This window comes from Gobius niger (assembly GCF_951799975.1).
Source record: "Gobius niger genome assembly, chromosome: 22".
Lineage (NCBI taxonomy): Eukaryota > Metazoa > Chordata > Actinopteri > Gobiiformes > Gobiidae > Gobius > Gobius niger.
Genome location: NC_136873.1, coordinates 15,695,031 through 15,722,956, shown reverse-complemented (window position 1 = coordinate 15,722,956; position 27,926 = coordinate 15,695,031). Strand labels below are relative to the sequence as shown.

The 27,926-nt window shown below is 41.4% G+C and overlaps 2 protein-coding genes across 2 annotated transcripts; both read right to left on the bottom strand.

Annotated features, from left to right (window-relative positions):
- Window positions 1–519: 519 nt before the first annotated feature.
- lrrc39 (leucine rich repeat containing 39) lies at window positions 520–10,661 on the bottom strand. Its single transcript, XM_079581375.1, has 8 exons — window positions 10,641–10,661; window positions 8,823–9,055; window positions 7,482–7,747; window positions 4,935–5,071; window positions 3,995–4,140; window positions 3,749–3,901; window positions 2,238–2,446; window positions 520–668 (listed from the first exon to the last, which is right to left on the bottom strand). The coding sequence occupies exons 2-8, from the start codon at window positions 8,945–8,947 to the stop codon at window positions 643–645; spliced, it is 1,062 nt and encodes a 353-aa protein (XP_079437501.1). The 5' UTR covers window positions 8,948–9,055; window positions 10,641–10,661; the 3' UTR covers window positions 520–642.
- Window positions 10,662–15,550: 4,889 nt separating this feature from the next.
- On the bottom strand, window positions 15,551–27,552 carry dbt (dihydrolipoamide branched chain transacylase E2; the record flags this gene model as incomplete). Its single annotated transcript, XM_079580934.1, has 11 exons — window positions 15,551–15,798; window positions 16,984–17,055; window positions 18,580–18,771; window positions 18,883–18,960; window positions 20,242–20,408; window positions 21,388–21,631; window positions 21,833–21,960; window positions 23,446–23,627; window positions 25,448–25,523; window positions 25,712–25,844; window positions 27,508–27,552. The coding sequence occupies 11 exons, from the start codon at window positions 27,550–27,552 to the stop codon at window positions 15,631–15,633; spliced, it is 1,485 nt and encodes a 494-aa protein (XP_079437060.1). The 3' UTR covers window positions 15,551–15,630.
- Window positions 27,553–27,926: the final 374 nt, after the last annotated feature.

Genomic DNA, 27,926 nt, shown 5'->3' with positions numbered 1-27,926 from the left:
TTTTTTATTAAGTGTCCAGGCAAACATAAAGTCCAAGGCCGCGTGGGTGTCATCCTCTCTAGCACGGCGAGAAAAAACCCAGCGGGAGAAAAGAGAAACCTCAGGGAGAACCACAGAAGGACCGGACATTTGAGAAAGAATCCATAATAAATAATATGAAAAAACAACATTGTATTTTTTTGCAAAGTCCCCATTGGTTTTCATGTTAGTCAAACTTTTGGAGTTGCCCCTAACCACTAGGGGGTGGTATAGCAGCAACATCAGCACCCCGCCACAGGACCAAGGAGAAGGGCTTTCTTCGCCCATAGATCCCGACTTTCCCAACGTTCCCACGCCCCATCTTATACGATTAGGCAAGGCAACTTTATTTATACCGCGCATTTCGTACACAAGGCAACTCAAGGCTATTGATATTGATTTTTTTCATTTTTATTTCAATAATTCTTCAGAAAGGGCATCAAGTATAATGGCTTATTCTACAATGACATGACTATACAGTAAAAACAAACAAATGCTCTATAAAAGGAATAATAATAAACATTGAAACAAGCTTCATAGTAACAATAGGCAGCTGTTCTAAAAATACTGGGCTCAGTGGCATTCACAGTAGGCTCGCACCGGTCCAAGCAGCTGCTGAGGAGTTCACTGGGCAGGGGCCTCATCGGGCTCTGAAACACAGGGCGAAAAACAAAATCAAAGAGAGGAAATGCATTTTACAAAGTGAGAATCGCGCGAAATATGGATACGTGTTAAAGTGAGTGTTAGAAATGGAGACGAGTACCTGGAAGTAGTCTCCTCTTCAAACCAGGTGTTTACTAGTCTGTGTTAATAAATGAGGGATTATGAGGAAAAAGGTTAAGACTAGTGGACAAAATGTGACATGATGAAAAGGGCAAGTCTCAGAGAGGATGGTAGTGCTAACGGCAGGTACAGTGTTTAGTACTATCAGTCGGTGCAGTGTTAAAGGAATAGGCCACTGTTTTTACATACTGAGATATGTTATTACCTTAGCTGATTTTTTTTATTTATTTATTTATTTATTTTTAATTTAACAATTACAAACTGTAAGGCACATAACAGTTCACAGCATGTCATGTCAAGGCACATTCGGTTGAGTAGAAGAAAATTATAGTGCAATATTAAGGCAATTGTAAAAATTAAAACATAAAAAGACAGCGTTCAAACTCAAAGAAATAATAAATAAATAAAATTCAAAAATATATATATATATATATATACATCTTCAGGTTTAAGGGTCAGTTAATTTATAATGTTGTATTTGACTCAGAAGCTCCATTGCTTTTTAAAATTTCATAACTTTTAAAGATTTGCAGTACAGATTAAATTCATTAATGAAAGCTCTAAATGCAGGTGGGGATTTGAAAAATTTTGATCTATGTAAATAGTGCTTTGCCAATATGAGGATTACGTTTACCAGCAAGTTATCTAATTCGCTTTCCAAAACCATTCCATATAAAATATCTACATGCGATGTCAGGTTAACTGATACACTCTTTCTCTCCAACCATTCTTGGATCTGAGACCAAAACACTTTAACAAATTTACAATCATAAAAAATATGACAAGTGGTTTCCACTTCAGTTTTACAAAAAGAACATGCATTACTATCAAAGTTAAATCTTAGTCTTAAAAATTCGCTTGACAGATATATGTTGTTGAGAAGTTTAAAATGAATTTCCTTGGATTTTGGAAGAATAGGATATTTTAGATATTCTGTTCTTAATTTCTTAACCTAACCTGTCAGCATTTAGCCTCTCTATAGCTCCAAAACAGATCAAGATTGAAGCTACCAAGTTTAATGTTGTGTAATTATACTTTGTAATGGAACACTTCACGTAAACATATTTAAATAGGGAAAACGTGGGAGAGCTTGGTAGCTTCTATCTTGACCTGTTTTGGAGCTATAGAGGAGAGAGGGAGAGGCTAAATGCTAACGCCGTCTGCGCTGTGTTTACGTGACTGAAGGCACGGGTGAAGATCAGACAGGTCCTAAAGAACTCGTCAAAGCTAAGGTAAGAACATATCTCAGTATGTAAAAACAGTGGCCTGTTCCTTTAAGTACTAATGGTAGGTACAGTGTTAAGTACCAACGGTCGGTACAGTGTTTAGTACTAACGGTCGGTGCAGTGTTCAGTACTAACAGTCAGTAAAGTGTTTAGTATTAACAGTAGGCACAGTGTAAAGTACTAACGGTAGATACAGTGTTTAGTACTAACGGTAGGCACAGTGCACGTTGAGGACGGCGAACGCTCTTTTCCTGGACTCGTGGATGTACAGCTGCATAAACTCTTTTCCAAACATCTCCCGATCGTCCTCCTCTTCGTCCTCCTCCTCCTCATCTCCCTCTTGCTTCTCAGTTCTCCGTGGCGTTCTGGGAGGCAGGGTCACCTCCAAAGTGAGAGGGTTGTCCCGGAAATTCACAAATCTGAAATGGACGTATTAGATTTGCATTAGACCCTGTGTTTTACTGTGACTACCTTGCTCTTTGAGTATCAAGTTCAGGGCCAATGTGGAAGAGCTGCAATATAGCTTTAATAGCGTTTAATGAACTTTCTTTCCCCGTATGGAATAGTGAAGCTAGGCCCTATGGCAAGGTAAGGTCCTTTTCATGGCATTTATATACTGTACGCCATTCTTAATTGTATAATTCGTTAAATGTAAAAACAACTAAGCCCCAGATTGGAGTCTTTTTTTGTATTGCAGTGAATGGAGCCCTGCTTTACTTTCGCCAGGTTTAATATGGCGCCCTCTAGTAAGTAAGTAAGTAAGTAATCTTTATTTATATAGCACCTTTCACAGGCAAAGGCCACAAAGTGCTTCACAACACAGTAAAAGCAGAAATTACATACATTACATACATTATAAAAAGGGGTCACAACAACACAGAAATCATAGCAGCCCAAAAGTAGCTAATTAAAAGCTTGAACAAATAAATGTGTCTTAAGTTCGCTTTTGAAAGAAACAACAGAGTCAATACAGCGCAAAGAGGGTGGAAGATCATTCCAGAGCCTGAGAGCAACAGCCTGGAAGGATCGGTCACCTCTAGTACGAAAACCCGTACGTGGAACCTTTAGCAGATTCTGATCCACAGACCTGAAAACAAACTGTTACAATAGTCTAAACGTGAAGACACAAATGCATGGATGATCAGCTCCAAATCATTACGTGAGACCATATTCCTAAGTTTAGAAATGTTCCTCAGTTGAAAGAAGCAGTTTCTCGTTAGCTGCTCACAGAGCTGCACTAATGACACGTCTTTGTCAAAAATAACTCCCAAGTTACGAAGGCTTGGTTTCGCAGACTGGCCTAAGTCACCCAGGAACTGTTTAATCCCTGGAATTGAATCATCAGGTGCGATTACCAGGGTTTCCGTTTTGCCTGCATTGAGCTGCAAAGAGTTATCGCTGAGCCATTGTTTTATTTCCACTAGACGATGGAGCAGAGTTTGACTTCTGGATTTCGGACGGTTTAAAGGAACAGTAAAGCTGGATATCGTCGTCAGCAAATAGGTGGAAAGAAACATCACTGAACCTTTGGATGATCTTTCCCAAAGGGATCAAGTACAACAAAAATAAGACGGGACCTAAAACGGACCCTTGAGGCACTCCACACAACAAACCCACAGACTCGGACATTATTTGGTTAGCTGTAACACTAAAGCTACGTTAAATATGAGGAGAACCACTGTAGAACTGACCCCGACGATGATTATAGATGATTATAGTACCTGAGGCGGGTCATGCCCTCCATCAGAGAGGGTATGTCCCGGAGTTTGTTTTTGCTCAGGACCAGTGTGTCGAGGCTGGCCATGCAGCTGATGCCGTCGGGCAGTTTCTCCAGTTCATTCCTCTGGAGCCACAGCGTGTGCAGCTTCTCCATCCTCACAACACACAGGAAGCAAGTGTCATTATTTATACAAGCCTGACGCAAAAGCTACTACTGTCTGTGCAAGTCTCTCCTGGTTCTTCCTGACCTGTAGATGTCATCAGGCAGGGTTTGAAGCTGGTTTCCCCCCAAGTCCAGCCACTCCAGAGCGGGCAGGTCCAGCAGGCACTCTGGGAACTCGCTGAAGTCGTTCATGGACAAGTCCAGGTGCTGCAGCCGGCTCAGGCTCTTCAGCTGAAGACACGGACAACCCATGAACTTTCAAGTCAAGTCAAGTCAAAGTGCTATTCATAACAATACAATACAATGTTTTTAAGCCTTCAAATGGATGATTATTGAATTGTTTTGTTAGTCTTTGTTGGTACTTGATTTCATAACTTGAGTAAATGTTCAGATAGTCCTGGTTGTAATATAGTATGATGTATAAAAGTTTGTCAAAATATTACTCCAGGTCAAGTAGCCTGAAGTAATTTTTGAAGGAAATAGCTACCAATTGAAAGAAGAGTTTTCATGTGGATCATCCGCCTGTACTACAGCAACACCACTGGGACAAACCTTTCTCCTTGAGGTGAGCCAGGACTTCCATCTGCACAGCGCTACTTACACTGCAAAAAGTATTTAACTAGATCAGTATAAACATCTCAATTTGAGCATAATAATCCAAATTGTAGTTGTTTTGACTGGTTAAGAAGTTGTCGGGCATTTGTCCGAGATTATTTCACTTGTTCTGAGATGTTTCTGACTCGTTTCGATACATTTCGTCCTTATTTCAGGTCATTTTCTTTGCCAATGGGGTAAGAAAATTGGTCTTATCTCATTGGCAATACTTATTTCAAGCGAGATTTACCTTAGAACTGGTCTGAAATGTCCTCAAACAAGCAAAGTAAACTTGGTCCGATCAGGAAAAGTGTCTAAATGAGTGAAAACCGCTCAAAACAAGATACATTTCCTCAATTCAAGTCATTTAAGCCAATGCTTGATAAAAAAAAGAGAGATCCTCAAAATCTCTAAGCCCGTTTGTGGTGTACCTGGAGCGGCAGTGCGGACAGGTCCCGGTTCATGGCCAGCTCCAGCCTCTCCAGACTCTCGCAGAGGCCCAGCTCCTCGGGGACGCTCGACAGCCTGTTGTAGCTCAGCAGCAGCTCTCTCAGGCGGCTCAGCTTTCCTGCCAACAACGCCAATAACAGCAGACCACGTGGGCCTTTATTTCCCTTTAGTGATTCCCACAGAGGAGCTGAATGTCCGTGTGACGTTTAGACGCTAAGTTAAAGAATAAAATAGAGATTTGGAGAGTCCCTAAGTGCGGATCACCAAAAAGTCCTCTGGAATCCCATGAGTGGTCAGCATGGCGTCCATCACAGTGGTCTCTAGGACGCTCCAGGATCAATTGTGTGGGAGGTTTTCACTACAGAACACCTGATCCTGGGGCGTTGTAGAGACCACCGTGATCAAAAGTAAAGGTGCCATCCTGACCACCCATACCGGGTCACTACAAAGGTCAAATACACACAAATATCAACTTTTTTTTCCGCATAAAAAGTTGTGTCATGCACCTTTAAACCTCTTAACCCCCACCTGAAGCGAGGCCGTTTTCTCCGGTTCAGCCTCACCCAAACAAAAAAGCAACAAAAGAGTGACAAAAACACAATAAACAAGCGACAAAAACATGATTTAAAAAGTGACCAAAGCACAACAAAAAGGTGACAACAACAATAACGCGACAAAAAAGCGAGGGAAAAAACATGATAAAGAAAGCAACAAAAACACGGGGAAAATAACTACGAAAAACACAAACACAACAAAAATGCAGCTCTTAGATTTGGGCAAAGCTGAACTGGAGGAGGTGGAGGTGGTCTTAAGAGGTAAATCACTGAAAAATGTGCAAATGAAACTAAACATGGGGATAATATATTATTAGTTGCGTGGTATAGGACCGTACATGTTTGGACAACTTTGGCTTCTCAACAAGAAAATGAAAAGGCCAGAGGATCGCAATAATTTTAGCCATAATTAAAGGTGCATTATGTCACTTTTTGTGTGGAAAAAAATATATAAAAAGTTGCATAATGCAGCTTTAAAATCATAATTATTTAAAGGTTTTAACAGAGAAAGCATGAGAAATCATATGTACTTGATATATTGTAAAACAGACCATTAAAGGTGCATTATATAGCTATTATTTGAGAAAAAAAAAGTTGATATTTGTGCGTAATTGACCTTGTAGTGACCCATGGCGCCTTTACCTTTGTCTCTACAACACCCCAGGATCAATTTTTAGGTAGGTTCCTTTATTTGTACCCGTAGGTGAATTTGTCTTGCAATTTCGAGAAAAACTGGTCAAATATATAAACACACTATACAAGATAAACATATATTGTATAAGCTTGTAAGCGCTCCACATACTAACACACTGCAAAAAGTGGATTCTAAGCAAGTAAAAATGTCTTACTTTAAATAATAAGTTCTTATTTTTTCCCTAAAAAGTAATAATGTTTTGCCGAGCAAAGTTTTCTTGAGAAAAAAAATCTTATTTTAGGAAATAAAATCTAGCCATTTCTTGTTCATATTTGCTAAATAAAAACATGCTAATTTTTCTTGTAACAAGAAAGAAAAACTTTTTAAATCTTCTTAAATCATTAGACAAAGAATATTTGTTCTTATTTTAAGAAAAACTAAGATCACAACAACTGTTAATTTAAGAACTGATTCTCACAGAGAGATGATACATTCCATTCTTTAAAGTGGGCGGCTCGGTGGCACGGTGGTTAGAGCCTCAGCTTCACAGCTCGAAGGTCCTGGGTTCAATTCCCACCAGGGCGGGGCCTTTCTGTGTGGAGCATGTTCTCCCTGTGTCTGCGTACGTTTCCCCTACCACTAAAAACATGTACAATAGGTGAATCCTCCAGCCAGGTGATTCTGACCATCAGCCTGGCTCCACATCATGGAGATAGTATTTATTAAGAACATTTTGCTCAAAAATGTGTGTAATTTAGAACATTTTACTTAAATCAAGCAACATTTAAGTAAAATACCCCTAAATTTGTCACTAAATAAGAATGTTTTCCTTAAATTAATCAACTTTCTGAGGACATTTTGCTTAATTCTAGCAATTTATTTGCTTAAATTTAGTGTTTCTTTCTTGTTTTGTGATGAGAAAAATATTCTAGAAACAAGAATTCTTAGCAAGAAAAAAAATGCTGACCCCATTGGCAGAATTTTTTCCTTAAAACAAGACAAAATGTCCTATTTTAAGATTTTTTTCCTTGTTTTTCGTAGGGCACTTTTTGCAGTGCGGGATGTGCCTTTGCTTGCTTTGGAAGGTTTTCACTGCTGCCGGACCCTCTTACCTCTGAAAACCTCCAAAACAACTGATCCTGGAGCGTTGTAGAGGCACCATTATCAAAAGTGAAGGCGCCAGGCTGACCAGTCACACAACCGCTGGGTCACTACAAGGTCACACACGCATCAGAAGTGACACAATGCACCTTTTCACTTTTTTTAATGAATTCAAATAATTGTACAAAGACGTCACCTTATGCCTAAACCCCGTATGACCACGTTGTCCCCCCCCGTACCGATCTCCTTGGGTATGTGTGCCACGGCGTTGCGGGACAGGTCTATGACGAGGAGGCTGTGGAAGCTGTGGATGAAGCCGGGCAGGGCCTGCAGACCGGTGCGGTGCATGTGGAGCTCCTGCGCCTGGGCCAAGTGCACCGCGCAGGGGGGCAGGGACCTCCACTCCTCCTGCTCCAAGCGCAGGACCAGGCGGCCATCTTCGGTCTGCAGCTTCTTCCTGAGGCGGGCCAGGAGGGCGCGGTCCTCCCACACGCCCACCCCCAGCCTGTGCACAGCAAGAGTTACATTATTCCACTGAAAAATCTGGTCTAAACCTAAACCTAAAGACATTTTGATCTAAACTGAGCGTAAGGTATTTGAAGCCAACTTTAAAGAAACACTGTGGAACATGTAAACTTGTCCCTGTGAAGAATTGGGATGCTACAAATGTGTTAGCAAAGTTTGGAATTAGTGTGGACCTTTTGAATTTAGGAGCTTCCCCTTTCATTATTTTTAATTTAAGGCGAGACACTGCAGGTGAATAGGTAGAAAATGTATATTAACAGATATCAATTTGAAACTTTTGCTGTCGATCACTGGCATAAATGTAAGAAAAAAATACATTGCAAGTTTTCTGTTATTTTATCTTTTCATATAAGAACAAGGTGTTTTATGCATAAAAATGCCCCAAACCTGAATAATGGATAGAGCTACATTCAAATGTATGGTTTCATTTTATTGATGAATGAGTTACCAAGACTTTCTCAGAGGGGATTTAGTATTTCTTGTTTTGTTTGAAAATAAGCTGTTTTTTAGTGGAAAAATTTGTAAAAATGTAATTTTCGCCTCATTTTTTGACATTCAAAACTCAATAAATGGGGCTTAGGGATTAAATAATAAAAAATCCCTCTGAAAAAATCTTCCAAACATTGTTCAGTCCGAGGCTGGAAAATGTGAAGTCTTTAGGTCCGACTGACGTGGACATAGTGTCGCCACAATGACAGAAAAATGTGTTTTGAGAAAAAGGCCCTTGAAATTGTGTTCTCCCATATAAGTCTATGGGGGAACATTGAATCAGCGCAATATTTAAACATGTTATTGTGAAGATTAGGCATATTTTCTGTTTCCGGATGAAAGCTATGTATGTTCAGAGACCAATTTGGCTCAAAACCTGAAAACTGAAAAAATTGAGTTTTGCCTGTAGTGTCTCCCCTTAAAAAATCAGATCCTTTAAAGGGCCTTGACATAGTAGCCTGGCCAGCTATACATTCCAAAGAAAGCAATCTGCAGAAAAAAACAGGCTGTTTAAATACAGAAGCTTTCTTTGTTTAAAATGTCAGTGCAGACAGAGCAAACATCACCGGTCCGAGGCCTTGTCCCTGGGGGCTCTCCTGCTCTGCTCCTCCTCCCGGTCCTGGCTGATCTTGCGGATGCGTGTCTCCCACAGAGCTTTGATGGACGACACCGAGCTGACCACCACCACCATGACGACGACGACGATGACGACGATGATGTCACTGTAACCGCTGACCCTGCAGACACTGGCTCCGCCCACAAGTGCTCATCGTGTAAGCAGATCCGGTACAGCAGCACACTGGGATTAAATAAAGAGATGCCTTTTGGCCGAAGAGCAATGTCAGAGAAACAATGCGAGCTTACTGTGTATTCATGGGTTTCAGCCACACTTTCAGCTTTCCCTGCTCTGACCCGGAGCGCCAATACACACTGATGGGATTACAAAGAGCAGGCTAACCGGCAAAGCTAACTGTGGGCTAGCACCACTTGAACAGCATCTACAGCCAAGTATGAGTGAAGTAAAAAAAAAAGTATAACCATTGTGTTGTACTCATTTACATTTACTCAAGTACTGTATTTTTTGCAAGTAGTTATTTCATAGTACAGCACTGCAAAAAGTAGTTAACTAGACTAGTATAAAATCTCAATTTGAGCATAATAATCCAAATTTTAGTTGTTTTGACTAGTTAAGAAGTTCTTGGGCATTTGTCCTGGATTATTTCACTTGTTCTGGGATGTTTCTGACTCGTTTCGATACATTTCGTCCTCATTTCAGGTAATTTTCTTTGCCAATGGGGTTAGAAAATTGGTCTTATCTCATTGGCAATTTTACTTTCTTATTTCAAGTGAGATTTACCCTAGAACTGGTCTGAAATGTCCTCAAACAAGCAAAGTAAACTTGGTCCGATCAGGAAATGTGTCTAAATGAGTGAAAACCGACAAAAATAAGATTCATTTCCTCAATTCAAGTCATTTAAGCCAATCAGAGTACTTTGAGACAAAGTATTAAAATGAGAGTACTTTTTACTTCCACTTAAGTCATATTAAAATGAAGTATCTGTACTTTTACTTGAACAAAAAGAAAATGGTACCTCGCACCAAAAAATAGATGCATCTTGTGCTTTGTTTACTTGATTCTTCAGAATGATTTGAGTTACTTTTATATATTTACAGAAGCAAAATCATTAATATAAATAATAAATAATAGTGGTCCCAAAACTGAACCTTGTGGTGCACCATACTCCACGGAATTCCTTTTAGATTCATGTTTTTTTATACTGGGCTTTACCCAAATCTAAAAGCTTCTCGACTGGAGATCAACAATGTAACGCCTCATTTGAAAACTAAGACCTACAAAAGTGACGGAAACTTTTCGTCACATCGCCACATTTTTGTTGTTTTTTTTATTATTTTTTCTAGCATTTTTTGTTGTGTTTTTCTCACGACTTTTCATCCCCTTTTTCTCGCTATTTTGATGCTTTTCTTTTTACCTGTTAGATTTGGGTAAAGCTCGGTTGAGGCGGGACTGGCGGCCCTCGAGCCGGTGGCCCCTCTGTGCTCTTCCAGAATGGCCAGTCCGCCCCTGGCAAACACACTGCAAATGATGCCACGACCCACTTTTACACTTCTGAGTCTCGCCGGTTTATGGCTAATGCTCATCACTGGCACAAATCACAGAGTCAATAAAAAAACGACTGTCTCTTTAAGAACACAGGACGTATCTTTCCTCAGTGCCCTCCAGACCAGGCACTGTCCCGAGTCCTTTCAGTGCAGACAAAATGGTAGAAATCCCCCTTTATTCTTCATTCAACTGCGTCCTCTCGCATGGTCTTCTGTCCCAATTCTTAGCATATAATAGTAAAGTGTTTCCGAAGTGGCCTCACCTCACTGCTCCGGGCTGTGGTCCTCCATGTCTGTGAAATCTGACCCCAGACCAGCGTCAGAATTAGCCTCTGGTCATGTGACTCAGTGCCATGTCCATGATATTATTAACCATTAAAAACAAGAACTGCGTCCCAACAAGTCTTGTACTTAACACTATTTCTTTGGAGGGATTTGTTGGCAGAAAAATTGAGCTTTTATCCACCAAAAAAAAAAAAGTCTAAATATGAATTTCTTGTGTCGTATAATCACAAAGTGTCTGAGAATAGCACGGGCTTTTGTGTGTGGGGGGGGGTTTACAGCGGGATTTAGGAGCTCACGCGTTGGCTCCTGCTGTTAATAGAAATATGTCCCTAATCTTTAAGATAAGGGTCAGGAGTGCCAGGCCGCGACGCGTTCACTGACCCTGGGACAAAGTGACGCTCCATGACCACAGCGGAGGGAGCAGTGAGCAAGGACTAGTGCATCCCCTTTTCTTTTGGTCTTCCTTTCGTTTATTTATGCAGCTCCATCATATGTTCTACTGATCGACATATTAACAGTTTCTTTCCTCAAGCTGTGATCACTTTAAACAAGGCATTTTAAAGGAATAGGCCACCGTTTTCACATACTGAGATATGTTCTTACCTTAGCTTTGACGAGTTCTTTAGGACCTGTCTGATCTTCCCCCGTGCCTTCAGTCACGTAAACACAGCGCAGACGGCGTTAGCATTTAGCCTCTCCCTCTCTCCTCTATAGCTCCAAAACAGGTCAAGATAGAAGCTACCAAGCTCTTCCACGTTTTCCCCATTTAAATATGGTTACGTGAAGTGTTCCACTACAAAGTATAATTACACACAATTAAACAATGTGGATTTTCTAAGCGGATAAAAGGGGGGACTATATTGTACGGCGTAATAATACCAGGAGTAGTTCGAAATCCGCGCAGTAATCTTCACTTTACTGTGCGGTGGAAGAAGATAGATGGTTTAACCCCTTAACTCCTGCCTGAACCGAGAGGATCTTTTTCCTCACGTTATCAGATTTTATTCCATAATTTTTTTGTTGGATATTCAACTCATTTTTGTAACTTTTTTGTCATTTTTTCTCACATTTTTGCGTTTTATTTTTTGTCAATTTCTTTTTATTTTTTTGTCAAATTTCTATCACATTTTTGTTACATTTTGTCACATTTTTGTCATTTTTTCATCAATTCCTTTTATCAAATTTTTGTCATTTTTTCTCACATTTTTGCCTTTTTTTTTGTCAATTTCTTTTTATTTTTTGTCCAATTTTTGTCATTTTTTTGTAACATTTGTCATTTTTTTGTCCAATTTTTATCACATTTTTTTCACATTTTGGTCATTTTTTCATCAATTCCTTTTATCAAATTTTTGTCATTTTTTTGTCAAATTTTCATCACATTTTTGTATTTTTTTGTCAATTTTTTGTCAATTTCTTGTGACCTTTTAGCCACTTTTTCATCCATTTTTCGTCACTTTTTTGTCAATGTTTTCTCACTTTTTTGTCACATTTCCATCATTGTTTTTTTGTCTGTTTTGTTGCTCTTTTCACAGCTTTTTTCCAGAAGCTTTTGGACTGGGGTAAAGCCAAACTGGAGAAAAATGTGCTCGGTTCAGGTGGGAGTTAAGGGGGTTAAGAACTCCCCATGGTTATAACCTCAAAAACTTACATTGTATTGAAGGACAGAGCTAACAATGGTTCAAAGCCTAAATAAAGCACAGCCGATTAAAACATTGAGGATTTAAGGCCAATGCTACAAAATGCACAGCCAAATCAAAGTGTTTATACTTTTTATTTTCTTTATTTAAAGTCATTTAGCAGTAGTCAAACAATTCACGCGTTTCTGACACATTCTACTATTCCCCCAAATACAAAAACACTAATATTATGTATTCTGATAATTCTTTCCCATATAGTTTAAATTAAAACCAGACGACTAAAACACACCTGTGCGGCATGTGCTTTCACCGAAGACGCGGACAAAACACGGAGTTAGTTCAGATGCTTCACATGTGACGAAAAAAAAAAAAAAGACAAACAAACCCATCACTCGTAATTTAGAGTAAAACGGAAACATTTCTACCGTCTTTTCTTTGTTCCCAGTTCGATCGATTTCATGTTTGTTAATACATTACCTTTAAGTACAGTAAAGTTGCGGTAAGTCTACGTTAGAGAGACCTGGCTGACCTGAGAGTGGCAGCGGTCAAAAAAAATGTAGTTTTGAATGATAGGAACAAAAACAAAGCACAGAAAAACAAAAAGAGTGGAGAGACATTTACATCGACACTTGTGCATTTGGAAGAACCGCACGCTGGCTGTATGCGCTACTTTTGCCTTCCATATCGGTAAAAAAAAAGAAAGAAAAAGATCGTTTCGCTGTTTGTTTGGGCACCTCTGCCTTAATAATTAACGTTCCATGATTTTAAACGAATTTGTGCGTATAGGAAAATATATTTGATGAGTGAGAACAGCCTTTTAAAGAGTGGGGTGTTATGCAAAACTGAATCCGGAAGACAGGCCGAGGGGAACTTTGAAAAAGACGTTGTAGGTCAATATAGAATTTCGAACCGACAAAGTGCAAGATTGTGATCGAGATGTGTTCGAAATGATAACAAATTGGTTTGTTGCATGATGTGGTTATGCTAGCTCCTCTGGCCTGGTTAGGCTAGCTCCTCTTGCCTGGTTATGCTAGTTCCTCTGGCCTGGTTATGCTAGCTCCTCTGGCCTGGTTATGCTAGTTCCTCTGGCCTGGTACTGCTAGCTCCTCTGACCTGGTAATGCTAGTTTCCCATGGCCTGGTTATGCTAGCTCCTCTGACATGGTTATGCTAGCTCCTCTGGCCTGGTCATGCTAGTTCCTCTGACCTGGTTATGCTGTTCCTCTGGCCTGGTAATGCTAGCTCCTCTGGCCTGGTTATGCTAGCTCCTCTGGCCTGGTTATGCTAGCTCCTCTGACCTCGTAATGCTAGCTCCTCTGACCTGGTTATGCTAGCTCCTCTGACCTGGTTATGCTAGTGCCTCTGGCCTGGTTATGCTAGTGCCTCTGGCCTGGTTATGCTAGCTCCTCTGGCCTGGTTATGCTAGCTTCTCTGACCTGGTCATGCTAGCTCCTCTGACCTCGTAATGCTAGCTCCTCTGACCTGGTTATGCTAGCTCCTCTGGCCTGGTCATGCTAGTTCCTCTGACCTGGTTATGCTGTTCCTCTGGCCTGGTAATGCTAGCTCCTCTGGCCTGGTTATGCTAGCTCCTCTGGCCTGGTTATGCTAGCTCCTCTGACCTCGTAATGCTAGCTCCTCTGACCTGGTTATGCTAGCTCCTCTGACCTGGTTATGCTAGTGCCTCTGGCCTGGTTATGCTAGTGCCTCTGGCCTGGTTATGCTAGCTCCTCTGGCCTGGTTATGCTAGCTTCTCTGACCTGGTCATGCTAGCTCCTCTGACCTCGTAATGCTAGCTCCTCTGACCTGGTTATGCTAGTGCCTCTGGCCTGGTTATGCTAGCTCCTCGGACCTGGTTAGGCTAGCTCCTCTGGCCTGGTTATGCTAGCTCCTCTGGCCTGGTTATGCTAGCTCCTCTTACCTGGTTATGCTAGCTCCTCTGACCTTAAGTTGTGACCAACAGCACTTTCTGTCCGTATTCATTTCCTATGAAGATCAGCTCAGACCTGCTCGAATAAGCACAAAGGTTCCTGTGTGAGTTCCTGTGTGTTAAAAACTTGATGTAAACAGTTCAGCAGAGGAAACACCTGTGTTTACAAAAGGTCGGATAAGTTTGTCTTGAAGGTGCAATAAAATAATTAATTAAAATAAATACCTATATGCAATTAACACAATAGGAAAGATGATTGTTTTTATGGAGTTCACATTTGCGGCACTATTTCAAATTCTATACAATGAAATTAATGTTAGCCTTTAGCTTCAAGACAAACTCTCAGAGCTTTATAAACGCTGGCGTCTCCTCCACTGAAATATTTACGTCCTACAGCAAGATTGAAGTGATTATCGACCAGGAACTCGCCGTCCATCCCGGAATCTTTAGAAAATATGCCCATATGCTACAAACCGGTCGAAGCTAATCTTAATGGGATACAGACAGGAAGTGCTAGCGCCCACAACTTCAGGGCACAGGAACTAGCGTAGACACAACTAAGCCATCTTGTGCTACTTGGAGTGCCCTCTGCTGGCAGGAGGGGGTATTAACGCATACGCACAACGCATTGAAATACAATTCACCATCCCTAGCTAACGGCATGCTAGCAAAAGTGCTCGGGAACAGGTCTGGGAATGGTTGATGGGCTTGAACCAGGAAGAGGAGCGAAGGGAGATTTTGTAGAAGCCATTTTAGATCCCTACAGCTTATTCTAACCAACAAGGTGCAAGAAAAGTTGAGATCATGAAGAAACACCTGCAAAAGCATAACACACACTCTTTTAAATGACTGGCTCATCATAATCTTATAATGCGTTCAAAAAATTCAGGAAACAAAAGCCCATAGTGTGACTCCTTGCATCATTCTCCTCTGTGCTACATACAGAGGCGACAGAACTCCAGTCAAAGGTTGCTCAAAGGCATCGAGGAAGAAGAGTAACAGGCACGCAGCGGAGGACAGGAAGTGGTGTGGGCCCGTCCGTCCTTTCAAAATAAAGTACAGTGCGCACAGTTTGTAGGCGCACATCTCGGGTTTTTCACTAGAAGAGCCAGTGGGGAGCTGTGAGCTAACGTTCCGATTCAGGTCTGAACCCATTGTTTTAGTGAATTTTGATTCATTTTCATTAATTCATCTCTCATTATACGCATTTTTTACATGTTTAATGAGATATATATAACCATTATTTATGTTTGGAGGATAAACGGAACTTCCTCTTGGATACTTTGCCATGATAAAGCTGCCCTGCTCAAAAAAAAACTTGATTTCACTGCTCCCCATTGGAACCGTCGTGAGATCCTCGGGTTGTGTGACCCACAGAGCCGGGGCTGATGGGAGTTGTAGTGCTCTACTTGAGGTGCAGCAGCATCCGCTCGGGCGTCTCCAGGTACTCCCTCCACAGGTTGGAGAAGCGGCACATGGTGGCCCCGTCGATGATGCGGTGATCGGCCGACCAGCTGACCTTCATGATGTGGGCGGCCGTCACCTGACCGGAGGCGTCGAACCGCGGCAGGATCTACGGGAACAGAATGATCATTTAAATAAACGCGCGAAGGCCGGGTAACGTCGGCTGCAAACGCGCAAACAATCCAGGATGTCGGATATCGGACGCTCAAACCCCCAGTATCGGAATCGGAAGCAACAAAGCTGGATCGGTGCGCCTCTTTTTCTAACCTCTTAACCCCCACCCGAACCGAGCACATAGATACAGACGGCATCTCGTCATAGAAGGGGGCGTGGCTTCGCCGAGGGGGAAAATAGAATCTTTAGAGAAACACAATTTTTCACTTTTTTAAGCCATTTTCTGGTGGAATATGAACTTATTTATGACACATGAATAAAGTCAAGTGTAAATCGGGCCCATATGGATATTTTCTCACAGCAGATTGTTCAGTAGAAGGGAAAAAACGGCAGTTGTAACAAGCGCTAGCTAACCGTTAGCATTAGCCCGATGCTAACATGTAGCATCAAGTTAGCATTCTCCGTTTTTTATGTATTTATGGGCTGTTGAACCACTTTGCTCCTCTCCATGTCTTTGTTCCTTTACTTTATTTATAATTCAGCATTAGCTATAGATTTCTACTAAATAGTTTTTGAATAATTAGAGAAAGTTTAGATTTTTCTCAATTGTTTTCCCCCTTAACTGTTTTCAAGCATGACTATATATGGGCGATTCCAGAGATGCCGTCTGTATCTATTCTCTCCAGTTTGGTCTTCCCTAAATCTGAAAGCTTCTTGAAAAAAAAAGGCAAAAGAGCACCAGAAAAGTGAAAAAACGTGATGACGAAAAAGTGAGCAAAATGTGTGATGAAAAGGCAAAAAAAAAGCAATAAAAAAAAGGAAACACGGCAAAAATGTGAGGAAAATGATTACTTTAGATGAATTTTATAGGTCTTAGCTTTCAAATAGGCGTTTAGATTTGGGTAAAGCTGAACTGGAGAAAATGCACTCGGTTAAGGTAGGGGTTAAGAGGTTCCAGGGGAGTCCTGGCTCAAGAGGGGAACCTATTGTACATGCTTTAGTGGTAGGGGAAACGGGAGTACCAGGAGGGAACCTACGCAGACAAGGGGGGGGCATGCAAACTCCACACAGACAGGCCCCGTCCAGGACCGTCCAGACGCCATACCGCCCAAATACTAGACACACATCTCTAATACTACAGACATTTTAAACAACTCTCATGTCACAGTGTTTGCTGTACCTGGATCTTTCCAAGAGCTCCAATAGCGACCTCTGGTGGCAGGATCACTGGTTTAGCATATGTACCTCCAATCTGCACAGGATAGAAAGGAACAGATCAAATACTATCCAGATTGCAAACCAAAAAGGAATCAGTGACCTCTGAATATCTCAGGTGTGACTGGAGATGCTTCTCATATATTTCTATAATTGGCCCTCTGACAAGAATATGAACAAATATTGTCATTTTAAGGTCAGCACCCACTACACGACTTTTCTAGTCGTAAACGATTTTATATAGAATGGGGGGTCCACACTACACGACTGGATTCAGTGTGATTTTCGAACGTCTGGGGGTTCACACTTAACGACTGAGAATCGTAAGAGCGACACACGATTCTGACAAACAGCTGATGTTTTATAACACAGCGCGTCTGTCGTCTCTACGGCTTCCAAAACTGACCCCAAATCCGCAAAGACAGGCCTGTGTTTGTGAGCGCGGGAAAATGTGTGTGTCCCGATTGGTCAACGGTGTCAACAATGTCACAACACCGCAGCGCTAGCTTACTGCTACTACGAAGCTTCAACTGGGCTACAGTTCTGTCAAATGGAGATAAAAGTTGGCGACAGGAAGAATTGGGACGTATTTCAGTGGATTTAATAAGAAAAGGAGACGGGCGTCAACCTCAGGATGGAGGAGACAGCGGAGGAGACGGAGGAGAAAGCGGGGAGGCTAGCCGCCGCCGTTAGCAGCGAGGTGAAGCTAAACAGTTCGTCTCCAAACACAGTAAGTGCCGCTAAACTCTGTTCGTGGTTGAAATGTAGCTGGAAAAGGTGGTTGTCGTGAACTTTTGGTGATATAAAGTTGTGCTGTGTCTTGTGTGGGGCTGTGGCCGTGAAATGAGTTGTTTGTGCCGCTGGTTTAACAGAGAAGTGAAAAAAGGAGGCGCGGCGGTGTTTTTCTGTCTTTATATCACTCTGTCATTCACATTTGTGTCGGTAAAATCACCCACGTTTCTCCCGTGCGTCCAAAATCGGGCTTAAAAATCAAACATGTTTGATTTCCTATGACTGAAGTCTAGTTGCGTCTTTCTACCGCCCACACTACACCACACCAACTTGCACATCTTGGAGTAATCTTTGAATCTTCCCTGGGGGGCTGCTCCCATCACCGTGGCGGCAGCTCCAAAAAACTCTCGCATCTTCACTACAGCCACATGGTCTATTTATTTACTTTTCGTTTGTTGAAACAGCTCCGCAGCAAAAGGGAGGAGTGGGAGGGGCTTAGGTTGAGATCACTTGAGAAAGAGGATCTGATATTTTGTTTCAGATGTCTAGAATCTAGAATATTTCATTTTCTAACCAACGAAGAGTAAGATAGTGAGAAAGATGTGTTTGAGATTATCATCAAACACACGGAAAAGCATAAAAGCCCCTCTTTAAATATTAAATGGCCGGAATAATGCGTTCGGCGGAAAAGTGTGATATTTGAGCATTGCATTAGAGCAGACGTTTGCCTCCAAGGAAAGAAAGTGTCACAAATATTTTCTTCTTGCCACAAGCCCAAATGTCTGAGGTTATTTCTTTATTATTACTACGATCTGAATAAGCGACTGACCGATCCGATGTTGGACAGGGTGAAGGTCCCTCCCGTCAGCTCGGCGGTGCCCAGCTGACCGGCCGCTCCCAGGGTCTGCAGCCTGTTGAGCTCCAGCGCGATGTCCAACACGCTCAGCACCTGCACGTTCTTCACGTTGGGCACCAGCAGCCCCTGACTGGTGTCCATGGCCAGCCCGATGTTGTGAGAGGCCTACACACACACACACACAAATTAGATGTGTCATAAACGTGTGCAAGAAAGATACGGGAATGAAACGGCAGTAAAAACTCAGAGAAACCCTTTTTGCATTTGAATCTGTACCTTGTATGTGATGTTCTGACAGGCGTCGTCCAAGGAAGCGTTGAGGCTGGGGAAGTGCAGGAGGCCCAGGGACGCAGCCTGCAGAACCCACAGCAGACAACAGTTACTCAACAATTCAATATCACAGCTTTACTTTCATTTGATCACTTAGAAAATGTAATGGAACTGATCTGCAATAAAACATCTGCCTTGTCTAGAGTTTTAAAGGTTCAATATCATGCAAAATCGACTTTTTGGAGTCCATGTTATTAAGGTATTTCCTTCCAGAGTGGTTTTTGGCTTCATTGCAAAAAGTCAATATCAAGCATTGGCTTAAATGACTTGAATTGAGGAAATGTATCTTGTTTTGAGCGGTTTTTACTCATTTAGACACTTTTCCTGATCGGACCGAGTTTACTTTGCTTGTTTGAGGACATTTCAGACCAGTTCTAATGTAAATCTCGCTTGTCAATGTCAAAAAAATGTCAAAAATGTGACCAAATGTGATACAAAAATGACAAAAAATTGACAAAAAATGTGACAAAAAAATAAGAAACTTTTATTGTGTTTATTGTACATATTGTTATTGTTCTTGTACAGCACTTTGGTCGACAATGGTTGTTTTTAAATGTGCTTTATAAATAAAATTGACATTGACATTGACAAGAAAACATTGACAAAAAATTGACGAAAAATTGTCAAAAAATTGACAAAAAATTGACACAAAATTGACACAAAATTGACAAAAAATTGACAAAAAATGTGACAGAAATGTGACAAAAAATGACCAAAAATTGACAAAAATGTGATAAAAAAATGACAAAAATGTGACAAAAATGACAAAAAAATGATGAAAAAGTTAAAAAAAAATGAGTTGAATACCCAACAAAAAGTGATGGCAAAAAAATCTGATGACGTGAGGAAAAAGATCCTCTCGGTTCAGGCGGGAGTTAAGAGGTTAACCTATATAACTCTTAAAAAACAAAGAAAAAACAATGGCTAAAACAAAAATGAATTAAATTTAGAACAAATAACGGCACCCTGGTAAAATAGCATGTATGCTACCACACCATAACAACAATATTAAAATATATATTTCATCTATATGCTCTGGCGACCCCCCAAATTTGTCTCGCGACCCCCAGGTTGAGAAGCCCTGGTGTAGAGGTACAATATATCCAATAAATGCCTCTAGTTTACTTTGGGATGGCTGAAGTAGCATGATACAGATCCTTTAATCTTCGTTTTATATCATTTCTTGTTAGCCATGAGCTTTAAGACAAACCTTTTACCACCTTTACAAACACAGATGTCTCTCCCACTTAAGTCATTTACTACATGAAGTATTAAACACGCAGTAATAATCTACTGTGAGGGTACCTTGATGAAGAAGGGCATGTAGCTGAGCTTGACTCCCTGGGCCTGTGTCACCGGCTGCAGGTCTTTGCGGAGTCTGACCAGGCGGCTCAGGTCCACCTCGTCGCAGTACCCGAAGTGAGGGATCTTCAGCGCCGCCGTCATCGTCTTCACCATGGCCTTGTGGAAACCTGCATTAAAGGGAAGACGAGCGCTTGAACGGATGGAAGAGGCGGCAAATTTGACTCACTTATAGGTTGTCGTAGTAGATGTGAGACATATGTGTAGAAAAATGCAAATTAGCGGCTTCAACTACAACTTCAACTTCAACTTCCATTGAATTTCTTTTACGCTCACACACCAAGAACAACAACAAAAGGGCCTTTTTACCTTTTCTTTCCAATTTTTGTCCTTTTTCCCAATTTTGCACAATTGTTACTCCAATATTTCCCCAAGTTTTCCAAATTTCCCTTCAATTTCATAATGTTGCGTTTCACACATCATCAGATTTTTTTTTCATCCCTTTTTTTGTTGGGCAGTCGTCTCATTTTTGTCAAATTTTCATGACTTTTTTGTCACTTTTTCGTCAAATTATTCAAATTTTTTGGTCAAATTCTTGTCACTTTTTTGTCACTTTTTTTCCACTTTTTCGTCCATTTTTTCTCAATTTTTCGTCAAATTTTTCTCAATTTTTTGTCCATTTTTTGTCACTTTTTCGTAGAATTATTTGCACTTTTTTTGTCACATTCTTATCACTTTTTCGTCCATTTTTTCCTCAATTTTTTGTCCAATTTTTCTAACTTTTTCGTCAATGTTTTCTCACTTTTTTCACATTTTCATCCTTGTTTTCGTCTCAGTTTTGTCGCTATTTCCACACCTTTTTTCCAGAAGCTTTTGGACTGGGGGTAAAGCTGGAGAAAATGTGCTCGGTTCAGGCGGGAGTTAAGGGCTTAATATTGCCTGCAGTTCACAAACTATCCACCAGGGGGTGCTGCAGCGCCCTCAGCACCCTGGGTTCCCACGGCCTTGTACAGTTTGCTTCAATTTTCGAACGTAAGGATGTGTCAAAACATTCGTAAGGACCCAAATTTGACTCAACCTCGTCTGAGTGAGCTAAATATATTTATAGTCAGCCAGAAACCATCACAGAATCATGCGCTTCTGATGCACCTTTGAGCGGCTCGGTGACGTCCTTCCCCGTGAACACAGGTTTGGGCATGGCGGGCACAGGTTTGACTGCCACGGGGATCTTCGCTGTGGTCGCCATGGATGCAGGTGCGGGAGGCGGGGTCTGGATCTCCTGCATCGGCGCTGGGGGTATGATGGCGCCCGTCTGTTTGGACAGGAAGTTCAGGATGTCTTCCTTCAGGATACGGCCGTCTTTCCCTGTGCCCACCACCTCACTCAGCTTTATCTGGAAACCACGACCGGCACGTTAGTATGAACAGTTGGAAAGTACATACAATTACAAGGCAGGGCTGGGATGATACATATAACGATACTCAGGGGCCGATATGTACTGCGATACAGAAAGTAATTATGATAAGTAACACGTGTACCTTGTATAATGTGTGGTGCTGTCGACCCTGCTGTTAAAGGAGTGTGTGGTGCTTACGTTGTTCTCCATAGCCAGGCGCCTCACAGCAGGGGTGGCCTGGGTCTTGTGCCCCTTTATCTCCTGATGGGTGTGCTCCTCTCGGGCCATGGCCGGGGTCTCCACCACGTCCTCCTCCTGGGTCACCTCTGCACAGATTTATAAGGCGAGTCTATATAGTGCTTTACCCCAGTGTTAATTTCGTCGACTAATTTTCTTAATTTTAGTCAAAGTGATATTTTTGTGACTAAAATTGGACTAAAACTAAATCAAAAGTTTCTCATGAGACTAAAACTGTGACTAAAATGTCCAGATATTTTAGTCGACTAAATTAAGACTAAATAATAATGAAAAGGAGAGACTAAAATCATCCAAACTTCTATTGAGCGTCTGAAAGAGCCTCAGATCATGTAAATTCTCTGCCAAAGGATCAGCTCTGACCTTTGTTCATGTGGAGCAGCTCCATGAAGCAGAGGAACAAGATTAAATATGATTATAATGAATATTATCAATGCAAAGTCGACGGAGTTCGTCTTAAATTTAGTCGACTAAATTTACTTGCAATTTTAGCCGACTAAAACTAGACTAAAATTGAAGATATTTTTTTGACTAAAACTAGACTAAAATCGAATTACATTTTTGTCAAAAGACTAAAACTAAATTAAAATATGTTGTCAAACACTGCTTTACCCAATGCTCTAAAGCGCTTTACAACAGCACGCGCTATTTATTCTCCATAACGAGTGGTGGTAAGATACAATAGTAGCCACAATAACAGTAGGAAGCGAGGCCGCCAGTATTATGTGCCATCACTCTGACCACCAGTGATACCCATTAGGGTTGAAACGACTAATCGATTAATCGACGACTAATCGATTATTGAAATAGTCGACAACTATTTTAGTAATCGATTTATCGTTTTCTGGTTCACACAGACTAAAATGGAGCAAAAATGACATAAAAATGCAGTATTTTTGATTAGATCCTACTTTGTTTATATAGTTAGGGTCTGTGTACATTTTGTTCATTGTAAATTTCATGAATAAAGCCTCCAACAAACATTTCCCTTTAGTTTGCTCCATCAACACATCTTCAAGCAGCGCCACTTAAGCTATATGTGATTAAAAAAAATAGAAAAATTAGAATTTTCCTACACCGTTCACAGCCAAGCGATTACTCGATTAATCGTAAAAATAATCGATAGATTAATCGATTACAAAATAATCGTTAGTTGCAGCCGTAATACCCATAAACATATTAGTATCATTCCTCACTCCTCCCCATTACAACAATAACACCAGGCAAGAAAGAATGTATAATGGCTTCTCATACAGGTGACGCAACAGGGTGGACGGTCCACTTGAAATAAACTTGAAAACTTTGGATTGAATGAACTAAATTGAAGTAGCAAATTGAGATAGAAATCAGTTTTAAAAAGCTAATTTTCACTCCTGGTAGATATGTGCATGTGCAATATCTTAAACGTTTGTAAATAGAGATTATTACTCCATTTAGTCCTAAAGTTGGCCCCTTTAAGTGGAACAAGTGTGCGCTAGGAGTGGCAACGTGAGAAGTGAAATGACGAACGCTCTTGGCGCTGCACAGGCCGCATTTATGTCGGTGAAAGACCCGACCTGAGCTGGACTCGGTCTCGATGTCCACCAGGGGCGTGCCGACCAGAGCTGTGGCGTCCACCTCATAGTAGAGCTTCCTGATGACCCCGTCGTATCGGCTGGTGATGGTGACCGAGGCTTTGTCACTCTGCACCTCACAGATACTGTCGAATTGGGACACCTTATCCCCCTCCTTCACATACCTGCACAGACACACAAACAGCACAGGGGTTAGCACGTGGGCTTTCTCTATACAACAAATTTGACCTTCCAAGTTCCACCAGGCCCACAGATCAAAACAGCACTAAACTGGACTGACTGCTCTCGCCCAGATGCTCCACTGAGCGCTACAGGGGCGCTTTACTCCTGACAGTTTTAGACTGCGCTCCTCCACTCTCTGAGTCACCTTGGACTATTCACCCTGTTTTAACTTTCTGATTTATTGTCCCTGTAGAACTTAATTATTAGAGCTTTTATTCTTGATGGATGTGCTGTTTTTCTGGGGGGGATATTTGTTGGAACAGCAGCAAGTGTGTAATATCCCTTGGATTAAAGGCCCTATACCAATTCTTTTCAATTACAAACAATTAAACGGGGAGCCAGAAAATTAAATCATTAGATGTGTCTCAACTCAGTCATAACTTTCTAACAAATGTGCAGCATCCCATTTCCTCACAGGGAGGTTTATACCGTAAATTGTCTAATACTGGCCTGTATTCCATTAGCGGCCGGGTCTCTAACAGAGCCCGGGTTCGCGGCTGGCGGAGGCAAATTAAAGCCGGTCTCTAAAACAGGCCGGGGCTTTTATCAGAAACTATAGCAGTAGAAATATTCCCCATGTTAGGAATTTGTCTCATACTCGTGTAAATGAAAACTCACGTGCAGGAAGTAAACAAACGGGAACCCGGGCCGATGGGGACGCTGCGGAGGAGCTGATCCAAGCGTAACTTTGACACAGATTTAGCCACTTTTCAAACCTCCAGTGGCCATTTGTAGAAACAGGGAAAGCAACAAATGTTGTGTGACCCTCCAGGGTTTTAATAAAGTCTCCATCGCGTCTTCAAAGCACGTCCAGCTGCTCCGTGTGCAGGTCAGTCCCGCCTCAAAATAACTCCTCCCATCAGCGCGAGCGTCTCGTCTTCTCTCGGGTCAGTCTCATGATCGATCACAAACACAAACGCTCCGTCTAAACTCGCCTTTTACACAAGATAACAACAAATAATCCGGTCCGCGGTAAAAATGAAACAGAAACCTGCAGTGACATTGATGTCAAAGCTCTGCTAACAGCAACGAAACACTTCCTGTTGTCCCGACAAAATAAAAGGCGTCAATGTTCCAGCCGCTGGGAGAGGGTTTGAAATGTTAATTAATAAATGAACCTAATATTTTAGGTGCAAATGGACACAAATCTCGTTTTTCTTTGTTTTCCTGGTCGTCCGTTTTGCTCAAATAGAAATAAAGGCCTGTCTCTAATTGTGGCCTGGTTCCAATAAAGGCCTGGTCCTAGATGCCCTTGAGTAGATAAAGGCCCGGGCCTATATTAGAGCATTTACGGTAGGCACATTTCACAACTTGCAAGGTCACTTTTCAGGGTCATAAAAATGCAAGAAAACTGATTTACACAAATGCTTTATAATGGCCTTAAAGGCACTGTAATTACGCCTTACAATATAGAACTCCTTTACATCCGCTTAGAAAATTGACAAGTTTAATTTGTGTGACTATACTTGGGTCGTGTAAACGCTCACATTACCGTATTTAAATAGGGAAAACGTGGAAGAGCTTGGTCGCTTCTAACTTCACCCCGCTTAGCTCCATAGAGGAGAGGAGGAGAGGCTAAAAGCTAAAAACATGTTTGGTCTTTTTGTGTGACTGAGCGCACGTGTAAAGACCAGGCAGGTACGCATAAACTCGTCTAAGCTCAGGTAAGAACATATCTCAATATGGAAAAACGGTGGCCTGTTCCTTTAAGCCAATGTCGCCAAATCGTAGCAATAGAGCCATGATCACATTCGGTACGCACCACTCCTTAACGGTGACCTCCATGATTCCTTCTCCGATGTCCGACAGTTTGAACTGCACGATGGGCCCATGGTTCACTGAAAGATCAAACAAAAAGGGTCTGAGGTGAAGTCTGAAAACGAGTTAAAGCTTTCCCAGTTTAAGTCCATTTTAACTTTAAATGACCACTGAAACAACAACAAAACCAAAACTAAACCATCAAAATAAAACAATTGAATGAGTGTTATCTGGAAAACACAAGTCATCGCGAGGGCCCAGTATTTACCCGTGTTTGTGTGAAGCGTCCTCCAGGCGAATCGGCGCAGGGTTCTGTCCCGTGTGAAGGCTAACGTCTGGACGCTGCGCCCCGAGCTGACGCACTGCGGGCGGAAGCAGCGGCGGCGGTACTGCTGACTGAGCTGCGACAAGACACAAGCTTCAACTGTTATTTCGCATCTATTTTGTTGCCATTTATATTTTTTCTAAGACAGTGAAATGTCAAGAGTTCAAGAGCACAATTTATTTACTGCAGATGTATGATACAGAAACATGTTTTAAAGGTAGGCATGTACAATTTGTAATAATAAGTCACAAATAAGAGCCAGTAAAGGCGTTTAGTAGGCAACTGAATGAACTGAATCAAAATGCAATCTGAATGATTAAAGTTCCTATACATCATTTCATCCTATTATATTGTAAAAACAAACATTAGTGGGAAGAGATGACCTTTGTACTGTGAACGAGAAGCTACATCCCTGTGAATAGGGCTGTGCAATTAATCGAAATCGAAATTTTTGGGGGGTTTTTTGGGGGGGGTTTCTGGCCAAGCAGACTTGCATTATTTCACAGGATTATTTTCCCTTCGCTTTTCTCGTGCCGCGGCTCATGCTTTTGCCTGACATAAAAACAAACGGCGCTGTGTGATGATGTCATCAGGCCGCGCTGCTCAGTTCACTTGTGCAGGTGTGAGGGCTGGCCAGCAGGGGGCGGGTGTGAAACAGAGACCTCTCCTTTCCAAACTTGAAACTGTTCAGAAAAGTTTAGTTTTTTTTAATTAATAAATATATAAATAAAATAAAGACTTTTTTTTTTAACGGCAACAAATAATCGTTTGAATAATCGTGATTTCAATTATGACAAAAATAATCGTGAAGAATTGTGTGGGCGTCACAATAATGTCAAATTGACACATGACTACAGGGCCTACAAGGTGCTGTCATGGCTGTCGTAGTATCCAGTTTTCATGGTCTGTTATGTCAAGACCTCCAAGTATGTATTTTTAGGAATATTTCAAAACGTGCTCACCGAATTAAATCTTGCTTTTAAAAAATATCGTAATCACAATCAGGGTAGTTGCCAGAAAACGATACAAGCAGCCAATTCAAAACAGCATTTCACTTCTATAAAAAAATAAATATATACTTATATGGCTTACATGAACGTTTTACCATATACTTTGCTTTACACATGTAATGCCGTGTGATGTGTAATGGCTGTCTTACCATGTTTCGTCTGCGAGCACTTAAAAGCTTTTATGACTCATTGCCCTTCCGTGCCCTATGCAGTCTTTATCATCTAAATAACCTACACTTATGGGTGTATTCCGTCTGAATCCATATATCCATTTGCATCGGGGATAAGTCAGACACAAGGTACATATTTAGTTGTGCTTTTCATTCATCGGCTCATTATAAAACCTGACTGACAGGTGAAATGAGGACGCAAGGAGGAAGAGGACAGGGTAAAATCATCCACTAAACGTATAAATAATGAACTATGATCTCCTGTCTCTTATGCTTTAAGGGTGTGACAGTAAGTTCAGGCGGTTGACAATAGGACTCAACAGAGGATTACTTAAAAAAGACCACTACTTGTCACATCATGCCATGCTTTCCTGTGTGTTTTGGTTTCTGCCTCTTGATGTTAGCATTAGCAACCCCAGCATTAACATTGAGGTTGCATCTCCTTGAAACGAAACAAAGGGGCCGATGTAATGACTGATACATGTAGACACTGCAGCGGTGAACACACAGGCACAATGAGACGGCACATCACCGGATAGATTCGTGTTTTATTCCTCACCAGTCGTCTGAAAACAGTGAAGGAGCCTCTCGTCACCGCCGCCATCTTTATCCCCCGTATGTGTCACTCCGCACTCCCCTCACAGCAGCCAATCAGAGAGAAGACACGCGTTTCACGTGCAAACACTGACACCTAGCGGTCAAACGCGGCATCATAATTGTTTAACCCCCTTAACCTTAAACCATATAATAAACGGGCGCATTTTTCTTCAGTTCAGCTTTACCAAATCCATAAGGTCACGCCTCATTTGGAATCTAAGACATATATTACAAAACTCATCTAAATGGATATTTTTCCTCGCATTGTTGTCACTTTATTTATTTATTTTACTTTTTTCTCCGATTGCTTTTTTGAGGGATTTCATCACATTTTTGCCACATTTTTGCCTCATTTTCACTTCATTTGTTGCGTTTTTGTCA